This window comes from Danaus plexippus, assembly GCF_018135715.1.
Source record: "Danaus plexippus chromosome 3 unlocalized genomic scaffold, MEX_DaPlex mxdp_34, whole genome shotgun sequence".
Classification (NCBI taxonomy): domain Eukaryota; kingdom Metazoa; phylum Arthropoda; class Insecta; order Lepidoptera; family Nymphalidae; genus Danaus; species Danaus plexippus.
Genome location: NW_026869846.1, coordinates 1,203,800 through 1,224,044, shown reverse-complemented (window position 1 = coordinate 1,224,044; position 20,245 = coordinate 1,203,800). Strand labels below are relative to the sequence as shown.

Genomic DNA, 20,245 nt, shown 5'->3' with positions numbered 1-20,245 from the left:
GGGAGGTCCGGTTAGAATGCGATGAAGGGTTCTGTATAGATGCACTTCTTAGCGATAATTTTAAAAGTCCGTTCTTCGTTACACTCAGTCGGATATATCCTATATGCTTTTGAATTTTTATTATTTTCCATCATAAGAATGCACACATTAGCGATGCATTACATGAATTTATATTAAATCTTATCTATGATGACATTCAAAGAAAAACGTCAATGGATCTCTAGATCATTATTTTCTTGGTTTGTTTGACTTGATATCAAGAAGATAATAGTCTCCACTTCCTCAAATTCGTTTTTAAGATGACTTGCCGTGAGCGTGAGAAATTGAATGACTTATTTTAAGAAACGTTCTACTTTTCTTGAGGCTTTAGTCATATTACATTTTATCTTTCCTTTTTTTAATTTTCAACTATAATCGAAGAAAGTTACTTGTTGTATTGTACCTTTTAGATTAGTCATAATCATTTAATCATGATATTATCAGAGTTTATAAAACTATACCGTGTTAAAGTTGCTCTTTGTATTATAATGTTCATTGCTAGATATTTTATTCGTTTAGCCGCAATGTTTGCTTATGATTCAAAGTAATACATCTTCTATATTTGTATAGTTTTTTAAAAGCAGATATACAATTTTGAAACAATTCGGTTCTTGTTTTTGCAGTATCAACGAGATGGAATAAAAGAATTTAAATGTATATGGATAAAATTATTTAAAAGAATTAATACAGATATTATTTTAATTTTTAATCTATTTTGGAAGTCCTCTAAATCCGCGGGTTTCTTTTCAATACCACCAAACAAAACTATTCAAGACTGGAATTTCTCTAAAGTCTGGTGGCTTGGCGAGTTTTTGGTGCCATTATCTCGGGACCGGTTCGTTTAGATGAATTAGAGACAATGGCGCGTGTACGCAGACGAGCACGCCGATTATGGTCCTGATATGAATAAATTTAAATATCATAATATATTGCTTTAAGATATATAAATGTTAGGATTTGAATATTAAATAATTACTTATAGGAAAATTATAATTCTTTATCGTTAATGACTATCATTTAAATTCCTAAATAGCTTTATTTTTGGACGTGTCTAATTAATTACTTGCTGTGATTCTTAATGTCCTTTTTGTGGCACAATGGGACCTAACTGTATTAAGTTATGACTGCAATAAATTTTGATACTATCACTATTCCTAAGTGCGCCTTCTTGTAGGTTTCAGTCTGAAGTCATTATGTTTTGTTTGCTTTCCTTTTGAAGATTTCTTCATGCAAATATTATGAGCTTATGTGGCCAAGTTTGAATGGGTATTTAGCATAAACAGTTCAGGATGCCTCCAGCAGTGAAGTATGGAAGCTTTAAATCTGTTTTATACCAGGCAATGAGCAATTCGTAAGCATAAAGATGTTCGAATCTCCGGCCACACACAGTTTTGTTTTGCTTCAGCTGTCCAATCTATCTTAGTGAGAATAGAAAGCAGTAATAATACTGACTTTAATTCCATTGCTCTTTACGAATAACTAATACCTTTTAATATTCTTACAAATGTCTCTTTTTGGTTTCGTCTACGTGCTTCTTTACACTTTAATGCGCTGGATATTTTATTGTCAGTTTTAGACCAGCTTTTTACAGTTCATTTCCAAGTAATCTTAAAAGACCGTGAACCAAGTGTCATTTTACCTTTTGTCTTAGGTCATTCTATCGTATGAAAAATCTTGATGACAATACCGGCAATAAACTTGACTTACCATATAAGATCAAAAACCTCTTCATTACTCCATATACGAAAGTAAACCTTAGGTAGCCCAAAAATAAGGTGGAAAATATAATGGCCACCACATTTTTCATATGTGAAAACACCTGAACATCATCGGTATCGCGATGCCGTGAAGCACGTTTCTTTTGAACCGCTTTACTCCATCGTGTCCTCTGCTTAATGGCCCTCCTAACTGTCAGACCACATATGTGTTCACGGTTTTATAACTGGGCCAGAGATAAAACCAATTATTTTTGTTCCTTATAATCCTATAAGACGGGATTGCTTCATTAGTTCAAATGATGATATAATCATTTAAAATTTCTTTCACTTCAAAGCTTTGAATATCACGAACAATAGTGCCTGTAGCTTGTCGTTTTCGTAATGTTATTGTTACAAAATGATGAATCGTACGTCGGCATGGCAAGAAAGAACCCGCTACTATAGGGCCATGTTATTTAGACAGCCGTTTTGGATACTGACGGGTAACACGAGCTATCAATCTAGCGTTGCAACACAAATGTTAACTATCAATTATTCGTCTAATGAAATAATGGCAGCATCTCACGAAGCCGAGATTATAATGACGAATACATTCGTGCTTTTAAATACATGACTTACATCTGCTGCTGTGTTTCCAGGAAATTCGTATGTGATATTATTTAGTATCTATTCCATAGCCTTAAATAAACTTAAGATTTATATTTTAGCTGCGTCTTTTCGCAACAGGGTATTATTCCGCTTATAGTAACGTCCTTACAGAATAATGTGTTTTGATCTCATTCGATATACAATTATTCCGGCTCATTATGTTCTTATGAATCGGTCGGACAGTGCAAAAGTACGGATGATTTATTACCAATACCCTTCGAGACCATCTATTCTAACAGTGCAATATAATGAGATCGACTAAGACCATTAATTAAAGTTCTCAATGGGATAGACAAAACGGTACGACTCCATTCAGCATCGTGACAAGTCCGATATTGTTCTGCACCTCCCTAATGACGTTACCGTTATGATGGCACTAAATACTTTCTAACTTTTTCGTCATGTAAGCAGACTTATAGGTGAAAGGTCTGAATGTTATTCTTTAGTTAATTTGTTGATAATATACATGATCCTTGAAATATAGGTTCGTTAGATCATTCTCAGCTCCCTTGCCAGTTTTAAGTAAAAAACGCAAGTTATTCGCTGATTTTATTACAACAATTGCTTTTAAAATAACATATCTATCAGATTTTCCATGACTTTAAAAATACAGCACAGTATTATTTAAGCTCATAACGTTTTAGATAGACTATATAAAATATTTTCAACACAAATCATAGAATATATCATTGTCTTATTTTGTTGTAGCATAGCATAATATTAATACTAATCAAGATACGGTAAATGGCAGAACTGAGGAACACGATCATTCAATAAATTATTGTAATTATACATTCATACCGATTTGGAATTCTGATGCTGTTTCTATAAAACAACGGTTTATCTGAACGAATTCTGATATATATATTTATGTTATTTTCTATAGTTTTCACTATTCACACACATTCGTATATTATAAAATCAATTTACGTATTCAATTCAATCTATAAAAGGATCGCGTCTTATAAGTTCTTTATAAAATAATATTCAAATGTAACTCAAATTTTTATCGTTCCCAGGATCATTTTGACTGACAAAAAACGTCATTTTAAACTCGAAATCACCGGAGAAACTAGTCTGTTTACACTGTTTCTTTAAAGCCGCACTTAATGTACGCACGAATGAAAAATTTTGTGGACAATCACAGAGATTGTCCGCTTCCTTGAGTCTGCTGGTTCTGTAAGTTATTTGTTTTATATAAGATTGGGTGACGATTTTTAATCTCGTCAAATCGTGTCTACATTTTTTTTTGTTTTTAAACAGAGTTTTAAAAAAATCAATTATTTTCAATGTATGAGAGAATTTGTTCATAAAAAAAATTGTACTCGTTTTCGACAGCCGTGAATTTTTATAAATAGGTCTATCGAAATCTGCACAATCATAGTTACAAATATAGATGCGTTTTTAAGTTATTAGTCATTACTTTGTAGTGATTTGATGAAATTATTATTTCTCGTTATATTTTCGTCGTTTAACAGAACAGACTTTATCAAACGTTCGACAAACCGTAAATTAAAACACAGCAGTGAAATTCACTTTTCATAATTCATTGCCATATTCGATATTAAATACATGTATTTCATACGAGGAACTAATATCATTTCTTACCTTCCTACTCCATCTTAACGTTACAATTGAGTAATCGGTAGGAAATGAAATTATCGAAACTGTGAGAAGTGTTGTCAATTAACATTCAAAATGGAATGAAGAAGTCTGACAATAAAGAAGTCGAAGCAGGACGCTGTAAGTGGAAAAGGGTCTAATAAATATATAGCGTGACATTTAGTAGTACTTAAGGTTGGTGCCGTTAATAGATGCATCAGAATGCAGAGCAGCTGCTTGATATTCCTAATAAGAGTGGTCCTCTGTGATATTCTTGTAGTGTCATCAATCATTAATGGTCCTTCGATCTCTTTAAAACTGGTCGAAAGCCACGAAGCGATCACGATTTAGGCTAAATGAACGCTTGGGTACATTAGAAATTCACTCCGAGACACATTATAATTAAATCTTATTAGAAGATCTTTGTATTTCACACTACCAATTGTATGGATCATACTCGAACGTCTTTAACCTGTTATAACATGTAATTTCTTTACATAAGCTGAGCGTCAGACACGCCCAGTCTTGATCGATGGACAGGGTCAACGTCTGCACAGTACCCTAAAAGATTTTGAAAATTCGTTTAATTACAGGAATAACCTCGCAAGCATAAGGAGGATATTACAAAACGATTTGCAAACTCATCGGTATTGCATTAAATTGTACGCTTTCGAAAATATTTCCGTTGAAACAAAAAAAAAAAACAAATTATAGTCAGGGAATTGAATGTAGCACTGGTCTCACCGTTCAGTTATAATTCTTTCTCCGGCGCTTCAAAATCAAGTTAACAGTTGATACAACAAAGCGGATATCATGGTAACAACCTCACTGTGCAGACCAAAAACTACCGAATGTCGAGCGCGGTAGGAACTCATTTCGCTAAGCAGCGATGTTTAAAGTAAATATTGTTTATCGTCAATGAGTAATGGAATCTATTTGTGATCACAGCAAGGTAGCTTTTTGTTTGTTCTGGGTGGTTTCGTTCGAAATCGATTTATACAAAGCGGACTGTTACTAAGTAAACACTTGGAGATGAAGTCTCGAATCGATTTCTATGAATGTTTATTTGAAGAATCTTCATGGTTTTTTGGCCAAGTTCATCTAAGTCCATTGATCCGAATCTTTCGATGACTTCAAGTGTTATATCATGCTCGGTAATTGTACTATTAAAAATAACATCTCTTTAAGTGTTGGTTTACCGTTCGTACCTACAGCGCAGTTTACCTCTTGTACTACGGATTTACAAGCAAGCTGTGGTGTCGTAAATGTAATGACATATAATCCATTGTAGGTGGACTTGAAACAAAAAATTGGTTTAAGCCTAAATAAACACTGTAAGTCCGACAAACCGGTAAAAGAGTGGAATATACTCATTAACAGTTAAGATTTAAAATCTGACGCCTTTATTGTTTAACTAAACAAGATATGACCCAATCTATCAGGCAGGTGCAAGCTGCGCCCACGCAACTCTGATGGCCTGTTATCATGTTATTTGAAATTTAAATATTCCCGGTAAAAGGAGACATTTTTAAAACTTTTTACTTATTTTAAGAAATAAAACGTCAATAGTCTATTTAGGACAATACCTAGGTTCATTTCCATACGAGTATTCTTACCGCTTTATATAAATTTAATATTATAAAAAGGAAACCAGTTTCAAAATGCAACACAATATATATATATATATATATATATATCTTTAGCGTAAACGTAAAAGTTTTTCGTTGTACTCGTTCATTAGTAATGCTTTGTGCACTGTTACCATCGCCTAGTGTGATATCCCGTCGATTTAACATTAAACCAATATCGGTTATCCATAAAGTAAATCAGCATTCCTCATACAAGATTTTCTATAAACTAATTTCACCACAGATTCCACTAACATCTGTGAAACCAATAAATTCCCACGAGGCAGCTAACAGGTTCGCTAATAGTTTAGTAAAAACGAATAACTCATTTCATTCATCACCTTACCAGCAACTCGTACCTACAGCGTCTTATTTTGGCCATCTTCTTCATATCTAGTCAGTAGCACATCTTGTTCACAGTAAGCTCTTGCATGTCAATTATAAATACATCTGTATCGGTGATAAATTTCCGTTTGCTAAACCGGTAATTAAATGTTTTAATGTCAACGACCGATAACCGATCAAGCTGAATAATCCTCAGCAATAAAAGGAATGTATCTCAGCAATTTAATTAAAGAATAATCTTATCATTGATATTTAAATTCGCCATTAAAGTTTTTTAAAGGATTAAAATAAGTTGACACATTTGAATATATCCCGATACGAAGCTAGAGTTAAGTCTTTTATATCGTATCAATCCACAGTGGCTGCATTTCATTGTGTATCCTTTGAGCTGACCCGACCTTTCTTTATATAGTCCGCTTTTGGTATGTTTGACATTTATCCGTCCCAATAAAACCATATAAGTCCATTGTGATCGATATATGAAATATCGCAGGTGGGCACAAAGATTTGAATATGTCTGAGGCTTTTTGTGAGGGGCTTTTTATTATTGTTGATCCATTAACAGTTTTTATTGCCTCAAAAACTCGTTCGTTGCACCAATCGCTCTACGTCTCAGCAACGTGATGGTTTTTAAAGGGCTGTAGGTTTTATGACCGCATTTCATAACTTAATTGTATGGACACTCTCCAATTAGTCTCAGATTATTTCGTACGGAGCCCGTCTATTTTCCTCATCTCTTTTAATTTAACGTTTCAATAATATCCATATTTATTATGTACAATTTATAGTTTAATTATATGTTCTGTTTTTTACAAACATCAATTTCACAGACATCAGTATCGTATCCAATAAGGGTATTAATTAGCGCTGAAAGAGCTCTCGCCTTATAATTACGAACGATGATGACCGGACAGAACTCGAGCGTACGGTGTTAGGTCAAATTTGTTTTGATGAAATGAGGCCAGTGTCTGAACTAGATGAAAGTTTAATTATATCTGAAATGTTCTGTTTCCAAATCAGTTTGCATTAAGAACATCCTGTAGATATAATGCAAACGCCATCAATCCAGTGGCAGAACAAACAAGTCAATATCCATTAATCAAGACACAAAAAGTAGATAATGATATAAAACATCTTCAACAAGAAAATCGGTAGCAGATGAAAGACTCTTCGGCATTGACCTTATCTCGGTGAGAGCACGTTACAAATCGATTCCGCGGAGCCGATGAGACGAAGCAAACATGGCGGTCGACGACCCTGCGCCCGCGCACAATTTGCATACCTAGTCATTACATCACGGTTGACCATAACTACTTGGATATGATTTGTTCGTGTCTAAGGGCGTGAGGACCTTGTTAACAAGCTGGATGACAATCAGCGCTCATTACTTACGACGTTTCTCCTGTCATCTTTTAAATTTACTGCTGGCAATGAATGATGCTTCTTTATTTTGATGTTCTTATATCATACGAATGATTTAAACGTGTCTTGTGAGATAGAATCAAAAGGTTGTTTTATCCGAATGATTGGTGATCAGCAGTCATATTAGATCTTTATCGTTGAATCTAACATGTGAATCGCCTACGAGACTGGAGCGTATGCGCCGGCGCACGCTTTCGATAAAAATCACTCAGATACATTATCACTTCGCTAAAAGGGATTATGTTTTTGTTGGAATTATAATACGTTTAATGATGTTTGTTCAATAAGTTCGTGATTGTAATTTAATTTACAATAATAATTGAAGAGATTCATGACTTAAGAAAGGGCTAAATTTATTATTCAGAATGGATTGAAAAATTAAATACTAATATTTGCAAAAAAATTTATTAACTTTAACAGACGAGGTACCTATATTAAAAATAATCGACATGAAATTTTAGGGTTCATCCCAGCTTATGCTTTACCATCCTCTCTATAGCAATCATATCCTTAATCGCAAAACGTTACAAATGTTCACAGAATTCCAAGAGAAATAATTTAGTCATATAAGCAGAAAAGAACCCAGACACGCACTACACATTCCACTAAACATGGAACTTCCAGCCATAGCCAGAGAACCGGTGGTTACAAAGAGCCTTGGGCGTTCGGCAATCGAAGGGTTGAGGAGCAACTTGCCTGGGGCGCGAGCAAGCGTTCCCACAACCGGCAACAGAACCTCTCTTACCGATTTTAGACTTCGGAATTGGACTACCATATACATAACGGCTATCCGAATTACAATAACTTGAATTTTAATTTAGTCGGAAATGAGTCAAACACAGGCAAAGACAACGATTAAATCATTTCATTATCGTTTTGCAAATCATTATTTTATTTACGAATGAATCGTCATAAATAATATGTCATGACAATATAATTAACAGAACATAAGACAAGCAGCAATCAAGGAACACACCATCAAATTGTTTTATTACAAACAAATGTTGCTTATTGCATACGGAAGAAATGTGTGAGACAGAGCGGTGTTTTAATTATGAGCGATACAAGCGCTGTGTGAGTCTGTGAATTAAAAGTCGAAACAATGGTTATGCTAATGCAGACAGACAAGCCATTTTCTATTGTAATTTCGAGTTGATTTTCTCGAAGACTACCCGAGTAGTTGCACCATTTAGCATGCCACTCTGACCCCGCACTCGATCTCATTGATTCGATGCGAGATTAAACTGAATATTTCCATTTTGTATTTGCTCTGATGCCAGTCTGAACTCGCACCCGGATGTCATGTTTTTACATTCTATTCACTTGTTGGCTGTCGTGCTTTCGGGGTCATGATTTTTCATTTTTACTGACTCTCTTAGTTTCGTTATTAAGTTGTACTCGCCGTCTCATTTTCGTGTACGTCATTTTCTTTTGAAATGTATGTAATTTTAATGTACGAGGTGGTTATATTAGTCGCGTAAAACATTGAAATGTATGATAAAAATACATAATTTATTTGTAGCATTGCCCTGGTATTTCCCAACGATTTAAAAATTGTCACAAACGTTACGTGTTTTTTTGTTATTTTGTATTCCGGCCGCATCATTTCTCGTTTGTTTACGGTCACCATAGGCGTTTAACAGAGTCGCTATATTTAACCTTGGACTTTGGGTCAGCGATCTAACTGGCGAAAAGGCAAAAGTAAAAAACATAGTCGCATTCGAGTCCGCTCGTTACTAAACGTTCGTTTTGTTGGCGAGCGCTCGAGGGCAATCATGTCTTGGTATAATGAAGGGCTGTGCACGTCCTCTGCCCCAAGATTTATGGTTGCAAGAGCCGCCGACATCGGCGCGTTGGCTTGCGTTTGTCGCACCATTATCACGATCTTAGATATCGAGTGCAATTATTACTAATATGATAAGGTTTTGTCTGTTCAATATGATATATAGATCATTAAGGTACGGTTATCCGCTTACGTTCTAGCACATACCTTAAATTCTAAATAATAATACTGTAAAATCCAGTTTACAAGGTAGAAGAGAAGTTTTCTCAAGTGTAATGTGTAATACAAGGATTACTAGCGCCTATCACAATTAAGAGAGTACTTAAATACGTATAATCAAATTTAAATAACGAATTTTTCTAATAGACTTGTCGTGCTCTCTCATCTCAGTAGAAGCCTAATAATTCTATTCTTAAAGACCTCCAAATTGTAGGTCATAACAAAAAAAATACAGGCGAACTGCTAATATACAATTGTGTGAAATGCTATAATTTTTAGCAACTATTTAGTAACAGCTTCTCCAGCACCTTAGACTTTGACTGTGTCATAATTTCTTCTTAAAAACGGCACATTATCATTTGACAACAAGCTATTATCGTTCATATCCATATTTCCATACCCACACGACGCGTCCCGCCCATTTCAATATTTATGATGATTGGGAACCGATAGTATCTTCAGTTTGGTTGAATCGCAAAGAAAACGCATGCGCAGGACATCATCAACTTCTCGGAAGCTAATAACTAAAGTTTGTTTGATAAGGTTATTTATATCACTCAGCAACACATGGTGTAAATCAAGTGATGCCATCAACGCGAACGGATTTCAGGCTTTAACGCATCTGATTCCTCCTCTCCGCTAAGTGGCCTTCTTCCTTTCGTTCATAGCTTTTTTAGATGTGACATCCAATCCTCCTATCTAATTTCATTACAGTTCAATTGCTGATAAAAATTCATTTGGATCACTTTGTCTAAATTGTTTTTGTATACATTTTTCCTAAGTATAAATAAACGTTATCTAATTTTATAACGAAGGGACGAAGTCTCAATACAAATAGTTGTCTGTAAGCTTTGTTTTGCTATTATTAAAGTTCATTTTCAAAGCTCCGCTGTTTATGTGAAGGGGTGCGTCGGCGACATTTGCACGATGCACGTGTTTAATGTAACTCGATCCGTGGTATAGATAATAATTCTGTATAGTCGAGAGCCAGACCTTCGCCTACACAATTGAAGGATGGGGTCCCATTGAATCGATGTCTCTCCGAAGATAATCGGTGCTTTATGCGGATATTTAGACATAAGGTGTTAATACCCCCTGTATATTTTGGAAGTTGGTTTATATATTTCTTCCTGGGTTCCACTAATCGTACCATTGCTTCAAATTAATTGAAAGATGAATAAAATCTAAAACAGCGTATGGTAATGCTCAATATAAAATGTTTAAAAATGATTTCTAAAAGCACTTCGAACGACTGGTCCCGTTATTATGTAACTTGCTACAGAACATAGTCTCACGAAACTACGACTAACAAAAGGTTCATTACCCTTAAACTATGTGAATTGTTTGAATTGAACGATAATGAAATGTGATGCGACGCTTTATCTCATTATGATACAAGAAACCATCAAAACTTTCATATTACAGGTATGCGCGATCATACAAACAGTATCATCGTCTTTCATTTGACACACGACGCGTCGTACAGTAAAAACAGCATAACATTTCCGACTAATACGAAGATAATTTTTTGTTCATAAAGTGGATCTTCCAAAAATCTTCGCTGCAATTATGTGCATGACTCACGTCTGGTCTTGTTTTTTTGAAATCGTAATTTGCATTCCATTAATAAATTATTTTCCATCGGGATTTTAAACGCTGAACCAGTTCCAATGTATGCATAAGACGTGACGCTGTGTCATCTAGAACTGAATTAGGACTGCGTAGCCTCTCAATCATCGCAGACGTTCAATTGGCGGTTAGGGATCTGAATATCACAGACTACATCACTCCTTGCTTGCAAGATTAATATAATGTTGTAGAAAATTGTGAAACTAGTCCTTAGTATTTATTTAAAGTAAGTATTTTCTACTTAAAAAAATCATGTAGGTTCGCAAAAACAACTAGTCCAACGTAAATTCCTATCGCCTTACTCTATGGGCTATACGCAAGTTGCGCGCACACACACTCACACAGAGACATACACGTACGTACACAAACACGTGCGCGTGTGTGGACGCGTGGGAACGGAGAACGCGTGCGCCGATACTGACGCGCTTTGTGCATTATTTAAAAGTATAAAATCTTTTCGGTGTAACAACGCCCACGTTTTATATTTAGGTGATAGTAATGAAATTAATTTTACAATTACATATATACAATAGATATATATATATATATATATATATATATATATGATTTATCTTATGTTAAGGTATGTTCGGCTTAAATAATGTTAAATAAAATGAGTTAAATTTTAATTGTCGTAATTGAAATGTAATTATGATAAGTGATGAATAAATAAAACCCATAAGCAACAAGGGAAGTCAACACTCTAATATGATTAACACCGTCCACATCAAATCTAAATCTCGTCTGTTAATTTGGCTAAACAGTTGCCTTGAAGGCGCCTTTCTCCTAAAACTCTGGAAAGATCGGGCGATAGCGTGACTGGTACCGGCCTTGATCATTGGCTCCACTGGCCCACACCTGGCTTTATCTTAATGTCATTACAATATTAACTAAGATGGATATCACAAGAAACTAGGCGTATATCCGAACAGTTTTAGATCAAGACAATGCTTTACCAATTTCTTGAGCAAAATTTCAATCGATCGATTTTTATATGGAAGACAGTTTTATTCGAATATAATGTAAACTTTGATGTAACTCCAACGAGTCAAAGCTTCGATTCATCCAATATAATTACGTTTCCATCTTCGATAAACTGTTCAAAGCAAACCCGACAAGCCTTTAGGCCCGAGGCATGAGGTCTATTTCATAGATAATTTATAAGCCGTCCCTATTACCGTTTTGGTTAATACCGATGCGTGTGCGTTAAACATGCCTATTACTAATTGCCCTTTGTTAAAGTTAGAGCATGAGTTATGACTAGAATATATTGAGCTCTTATAAAAATTCATGCGATGTCTTCAAAGAGAAATTTCTTAATTATCGCTGTCTTTAACTCTCGGTCCGTATGCGTATTGTCTTGTATGGTCATTGTGTAACTCTATATACATTTTGTTCTTTAGGTCAGTTGAGTTGTTACGTACATAAACAAAACTAAAACGATTTGTCTATCAGTCGGCTGATCATGTGTTGTGTATAGTATAATGACCATGCTTAAATAGAAAAAGCCAAAATTCATTTCAAAACTTGACGTTGTTCAGAAGCTCCGTTAGATTACGTAATAAAAGAACCTAAGATGTAAGTATAAAAAAGAGGAATAATATTTAGAGATCCTTGGCTTGTAAACTTCATAGTGATTATAATTGTCTTATGTTAAGGAAATTCAGATTTGCCATTTCGCCTTTACAGTACACAGGACATTAATATCCGCAAAGATAAACCTCAGGTCAAAGTTAATCTCGCCCCTCTCCACCCGCTGCCAGGGAAACGCCCACTCGGGCTGCGCCTGCGCCTGCGCCGGTCGCTCGCCCAATAGAACTGCGAATTCACGTGATCTACTTATTTGATTGTACCTCAGAACATACACTCATTACTTAAATTGAATAAACCGTCCAAAGGAACACGTGGTTCGTAAATTTATTGATATTAAAATAATTTGTATGGTTGGATGTCTCTCAATTTGAAAGTAATCGTTATCTGTGTCATCTCAGTATCTAGGATGCTGTGTTGGATATAAATAATGAAAGAACTTTTTGCTGCGACGTTAATTAGTTGAGACGTGAGTTTATTTAACGTCCGAAGCTCGCTGTTTTTTTTTTAACATTTTTAATTAGCGGGAACTACGAAGTTGGTAACAATTTTATCGTTCACCAAAACATGTAAATAGTATTGGCGAATGACAAACATTGACACTATATCTATTCAGTTGATTTCAACACTCGAAGTAACAGACAATAAGTTATCGTAACTATGACTCCTATACTGTATAAACTATTTATTTACTCACTATATAAAAATGTGTTTTATAATAATATAAATCTACAATGAGGTAAAATGTGAAGACATATTATTAAAGTTGTTATTACTTGCTTCTTGCATTCAGTCAATTAAACGATATGTGTCCAAATCATGAAAAACTATTATGACTTTTAGAAAGATCAAAACTGGATTTATATATAATTTAAAATATATATATATATAATTATACAAAGTATAAAATAATTTCTGTATAAATATGTATAAAATAAATTGCTTCTCATAAAAAAATAAATAAATAAATATTGTTGATGTAATTTATTGTATAACATAATCAAAAATTTATTCAAGAACTCTACAATAATGCGTTATGCAATGACATTTACAAATATATTTCCTGCCTCCATTCATATTTTTCTTAGTTGTCGTAGTCGTTTATGCTCAGTAAACAGGATACATTTGCTCTTTTACAAATGTACATGTTCAGTAGTTAACTGTCTGTCCATATGTTACACCCGATGAAGACAGGATAAACGCTACCTGTAAAGCTTCCGTATAAAAAGACGGATCACACGGACGTAACGTAACTGTCAAAAGGCATCTTATGATCTGCAACGGAAAAGCAGAGAGTTTATAATATTTTTTAACCTGTCTTTTTAAATTAAAACGAAGATAATATATTCATAAAAATAATCAAAATATTACAAAAAATTAACACAACGAAATTCTCATAAATTTGAAATCATTAATAAAGGTCAAATTAATTTAACGATATGCTATTCCATCATCGTCAGACAATTTTAATTATCTTGTTAAACTTTAATGTTGTCAGAATTTTAAAATGTTAGTTTTATCGATAAAGATTGTCGATAAGTGTGCGCACTATGCGTACGGTCGCTGTCAGCTCGCGACTATCATCTGATAACTTACCCTTTTAAGAACAATTCCAGTATCTGCTTACGGTACATTGTATCTCACAACAAACACAAACAAACACGATAAGTTACTATGAAATATTAACTGAAATTAATTATTTCAACAATGTTATGACCTAATTTATTCCAAAGCTGAACAAATGGAAAGCTTGTTGTTTGACTTGATCTGTCTTTTAAAGTTCACGAACAGAATATCGAATATCCAAAGTCCAAACAGTTTCTCGCAACGCCATTTATTTATTGCGGCCTCTCTCGCTCTAGACGACACGGGATCTCATGTCGGCTGAAATAAATTATTGCTTTACACCAAGCTCGCCAGCCCTTTTCTAACTAACGACCTAACTTTACGTTATTTTAACGGACTAACATGGTCTAGTTTATCATCTCGCTGAGTTCTAGTTTCTGTGGTTGGAGCTCTCCCTTTTTCATCGTTGTTAGATCATCGATAATACCAATAATAATTTATAGCTCAGTTTATAATGAAGATTTAGCTGCTATAAAAGCAGCTCTCGCAAACATAAACGATTTATCGAGAGCATTAATTTTTTATAAAGACATGCGGATCGGAAGAAGCTGTTGGCTGTCATTTTTTATGCGCTCATTTTAAAATTGAGTGAGTGTTGAACATTCATTTGTTTATCTTTAATAACTGTATGCCACATAAATTTAGCGTCATAACGTCAGACGATGTTAAATGGCCTATATAAATCTGCGTTGAGCTACAAGCTGAGTGCAACCACCCGACTGAGGCTAAGGTCGCTGCGTGGGCGTCATCGTGAGCGGCCCACGTGGACAGGTTCCCAGTTTCGAGTGGTTTCAAGAAAACATTTCGCGTCTATGAACTTGATGGAACCCCGCTGTTGAAACGATAATATTGTATTCAAATTCTCGTATTGTTTTTCCGGACGGTCTTGTTATTTACCAGTCACATATAAATAGGATGATATTTATAAAACAAAAACCTCCATGTGATGTTAGTACATAATTTAAATATGCTGTAACATTTAGCCCTAATTCGATTTTACGTTTTCAGTCGGCTTACGTCTTGCGTGAACCTCATCCTAGATAATCTATGTTTATATTAATTAGACGAAATGAAATTGCGACATTTCGTAAAATGTTAGTCGTTTTTAAATATTTATACAACACACATAAAATTTACTTAACTTTACAAATATCAGCTAGAAGTTTAGAGTAAATAATGTAATCACTTTCGTTGGTACTAGCCCCAAGTCTCACGTCAAAGCTATGAATTGAAATTTAATTGCAAATTTTTTAAAGTAAGACGTCGCTACAACATCTAGACTCCCATAAGTTAGAAGAAGCTATAAGGCAATGAAAGGATTTTCATTCTTTAAGTTAAATTATATTGAAACTGAAATACAAAATCTACACTAAAATAAGGTTTGGAATATAAAGTTGGAGGCGAGTGTCACGGGACCGTGTCTCGACGTATCTCTCTTATTTATTGGAGTCGAGGTGCGCGGTCTGCGGACAAGATAGTGCTACAGTGGCTGGAGCGTGTTCATCCCATGTCCTTAATCCATAGTGCAGGTAGCTCTCAAACAGCTACATACTTACGTGGTTTTCGTATTAAAGCTAAATTAGAAAACTTAATGGAAACCTATTTTAGTTTAAGATCTTTTAGATTTATCTTATCTCGCTTACATTGATTGTTTTTAGATTAGTTTTACTTCGTTCATTCTCTCGTATAGAAATCTATGAAAGATTTTTACACATAAGTTAGTTACATAAAATTCTGAAATAATATTAAGGTACTTTTAGGAAAGTATATGATATCATAACTAATTGTCTATTTAATTTCAGTTGCACGTCTCGTTACGCCGGCGAGTTCTGCCAGCATCTGAACCCTTGCCACAGTGAATCGAGTCCTCGCTGTCAGAATGGGGGTTCATGCAGGGTGCGACCGGGCGTCGGAGGCGCTCCGCCCTCGTTCGCATGTGATTGTCCATTGGGATTCAGTGCATCATTGTGCGAGATACGAGTGCCGGCCGCTTGTGACTCCGCGCCGTGTCTGAACGGTGCGACCTGCCGACTGACGTCATTGTTCACTTATGAATGCGACTGCCCTCCAGGTTATACAGGTACGATCATTGGATAGACATCTGTTGATTCATATACATTGTATTAGTCACCTGTAAGAATATTCCAATGTATTTATTAAATGGCATTGTTTTACGTCACTGCTATTATTATATATTATTTCGTTAATGTTCTCCAAACGAAGGATTATTTATTCACATGGAATTTTGAATGGGTCTGTAGGGAAGCGAATAAATTTTAATATGACAGTACAATGGTATTACCGTTTGAAATATGACGGCGTTTATGAAACTCAAACGCGATAGTTATCTGATGAGTACTCATTAGATCCTCATCGGATAATAGCCGTATACGGATACCGAATAGTTACAATACAGGTGCATGGACAATGTATTAATAAATTGCGGAACTGAATGTGACTTTAATTAAGCTTTGTGTTCCTGAGTAAACGTGTAATAGATAAATAAACATACAGCGATCTAACGTTCAGACAACAAACACCTGGACTGTCTGGAGACATTCCGCATATTGTAATAAATAATCAGACGTAGAATTGTTTAAATTATGAGTTAAAAATGAATTTAATACCCTCTGTTGAATTAATCAATTAGAGATCAAAACTGGTGATTATTAATTTTGAAAGTTGTCTTAACTTTATGAATTTCCTTTCAATTCAACCTTATAACTCACGTGAAATGTGCTTTCTCAGTGCATGTAAATAAAGTTCAAATTCCATGTGGTGTTTAGTTTAATCGTCCCCACAAATTTGGTTACACGCGTAATTATACTATCAACAGAAATGAAGCCAACAAGTTCTGTGTTTGTGACTCTTGCAATTAAACACAGCTTTCAATTCGTTTTTCGTTCTTTGTTCTGATAAAAAAAAAAACTGTACAATTAAAAGAATATATGAATTCAACGATTACATTGTTTAATACTAAACTGCTGGAGGTAATAATTAATTTATCATATATTTTTCTAGTAAAATAAGTCAGAATACGTAGCGAGATATTCCAATATATATATATTTAAAAGTTACTGAGAACGAAATAATAATCACCAGTAAGTGTTATTTTCCGGTCAAAATCGGGCGTTTCCAATGTTAGTTGAAGCGATCGCTAGACAGTAACTAGGCACAATCAAAGGGAGCCGAGTTGATGCTGGGCCAGATAAAGATCTGCTGAGATAATTGGCGTTACGTCACATTGTTAGAGAAACAAACGAAGGATATGGAACCGTTGATAAACTGATAATCATTATAACTTAACTTATATCATAAAAAGGTGCGGTTTGTGGACGATTTTCATAATGAATATAGAGTATTATACTAAAAATAAAAAAATAAATTAGTTACAAAGACATCTCTTTTAGAATATCTCTTGGGATACTTCTTTCAAATGCAAGTTTAATGTATGCAAATCCTAGAAAGCGAACATGTCTTTAACATTTTTGCCAATAAAAATGTATGACTATTACATTTAATGATATTTTTCATATACATTTTTTACGAAAAATACTTTGTGTAATTTCTTTAAATTACAATAAGTTGTAACTCACAGCGGATATGAGGTGAAAGTCACTAGTTACTGCAATTTGTACTTCCTCTTCACAATACTTTATAATAGGCTTACCATTAGATAGAGCATTTGTTAGCATTGGCTGTTTTACTGAAAACACTTTATCATATAATCTATTAAAACGGGATTCTTTCCAAGAATTTTGGTTCGTAAGAATATATTGAACTGGCCCTAATATATATTGGTGGGTGATATCAAATTACTGGGTATAATTTCATTATATACACTCCGCTGGTCAGCAGCTACACGTACAGCTGAATGTATGTATTGATCCTTATTTGATTCGTGCTGTGAACATAACATCAATTGAGCTTGTTTGAACCAATCAAACCAAATTCCTGGTGTCATTTAACGCGAGCCGATTACTCAGCTAGGCGTTTCAATTTAATCGCTGACGAATTTTATTATTCCGAACGTTTCAAACGATGCATATTTATGTTGATAATCTCGTTTAATTGGATGCTCATAAATTATTATGAAGCATGCTCATCACGTGTCATTTCATAATATATTTCTGTACTAAATTTTTAAGATGCTCAGCTCTGACACGTTGCGTAAAGGCTTGATTGGAGTTATTTAAAATAAACCAGACATTTCAGTCCGTGTTACCAATACAAGAAGCTGCTATCGACCAAATTACACCCAAGTAAAAAAGACGCCGTTTATTATTAATAAAAATTTCATTAAATACATTAACAGTAAATTTTGTCGTCGAGGAGCTAAATAATTATAATTTATAGGCATTTTATGATTTTCGATACAACATTGTGACTATTTAGGCCCTGTTGGGCTTGTTTTGGAGATTATGCGTTTAGAAACTTGTTATATATAAATATATTACCGATTTGATCAGTCGCGTTTGTCAGTGAGTGTTGTCTTATTAAATACCGGTATTTTATGTGATACTCAATAACATAGGACCAGTGACTAATGAAATTGGTCGGTAAAATCGTTTAATTTTCGACTTAGTATTAGAAATTTATTTATGAACATTGAGTCAAAAAGAATCTTTTTTGAGTTTATACATTTAATTGTTGTAAAAAACCTTTTATATCTACCAATTATAATGAGATATAACGAAAGTCATGTAATTTTATGATCTGCTAATTGTCTCGTTCTCAAACAACTGAGCATTTCACACATAGATTTATTGTATGTAACGAGAAAAAGTTCTGACAAACGCCATTTGTTTACGGAGGAATAATACCCAGTTGAGAATTAAACCTAAATAATATTAGCAATATTAGTATTTCGACTATTTTTTTCTAAACCATCTCTTTCTACTGCTCCACTAGGTGAGGAATGCTCCCACGAAGACCACTGCGCGTCCCAGCCTTGCAGGAATGGCGGAAGATGCGTGGCCGATAACACAACTGCTGCAGGTTACTCCTGCGCTTGCCCACCAGGCTTCACTGGCTCCAGGTGTACCGAAGACGTCTTCGAATGCTCCAGTGGTTCCGGACCCTGTCATCACGGGAGATGCTTCAATACCCTGGGATCGTACACCTGTGTTTGCGAGCCAGGATACACAGGCAGAGACTGTGATACAGAATATGTGCCCTGTGAACCGTCTCCCTGTCTGCATGGAGGCAGATGCACGCAAATGGATCAGTTGCGTTACGAATGCGATTGTCCTGCCGGTGAGTTTATTTTATACGGATTATTGTAAGTTCCGCAATAATGTATTATATAGCTATAAACATACCATAAAATTTTGGTAACTAACAGTCCATAGCCGGCAAAAACACAAGCGTTAAATTATTTATAATATTAAAAGCGAAACGGTGTCGAATGCCCAGCATTTAGTGGACTGAGTCACGTTTCCTATTGCTATTGCAAATACATATTACCAAATATAAATGTGGTCACTTTATATAGTTTCGTAATAACTTCGATCGAATAAATTTAAAAATCTTTATTTAACGGTTCTTAAATAACAATTAACAAATGACGCAATATCATAATTGCCGTGTAATATTTATCGATTGCCATTTTCTATTATTTAACATTGCTGTGTAATTAATTTCTAACAGAATATTAAATAATAAGTTTCGACAACACAATAATCTTAAACAAACATCGTATATTATGTATAAAAGGTTCCTATCAGCGGTCCAATATATTTCGAGATCAATAATTTCCGGCCGTCATTGATTTGCTTCCCGACCTCTGACCTACAGCCATTTACCTTGCAACCCGATGTTATCAGTTCGTTACTTAGTACGAGACAATCATTTTGTGGTAACGCTATCTATTCACTTACCACCAAATACAACTTAAATTGTTCCTCGTTTGTAACAAATGTACGCTTACGTTTACGGATACAAAGATTTTAGAATTCCAATATAATTTACGTAATTCGTATTGACATTATCCAAAT

At 34.6% G+C, this 20,245-nt stretch overlaps 1 protein-coding gene across 4 annotated transcripts in view; it reads left to right on the top strand.

The window, feature by feature from the left end:
• Positions 1–20,245, top strand: part of LOC116766893 (neurogenic locus Notch protein) — a 70,339-nt gene that overhangs the window by 25,434 nt on the left and 24,660 nt on the right. For all 4 annotated transcript variants that reach the window (XM_061527047.1, XM_061527048.1, XM_061527046.1 and 1 more), the window contains exons 3-4: positions 16,052–16,329; positions 19,161–19,505. In XM_061527047.1, coding sequence (XP_061383031.1) covers positions 16,052–16,329; positions 19,161–19,505 — 623 coding nt within the window. The remainder of the gene's footprint in view (positions 1–16,051; positions 16,330–19,160; positions 19,506–20,245) is intronic.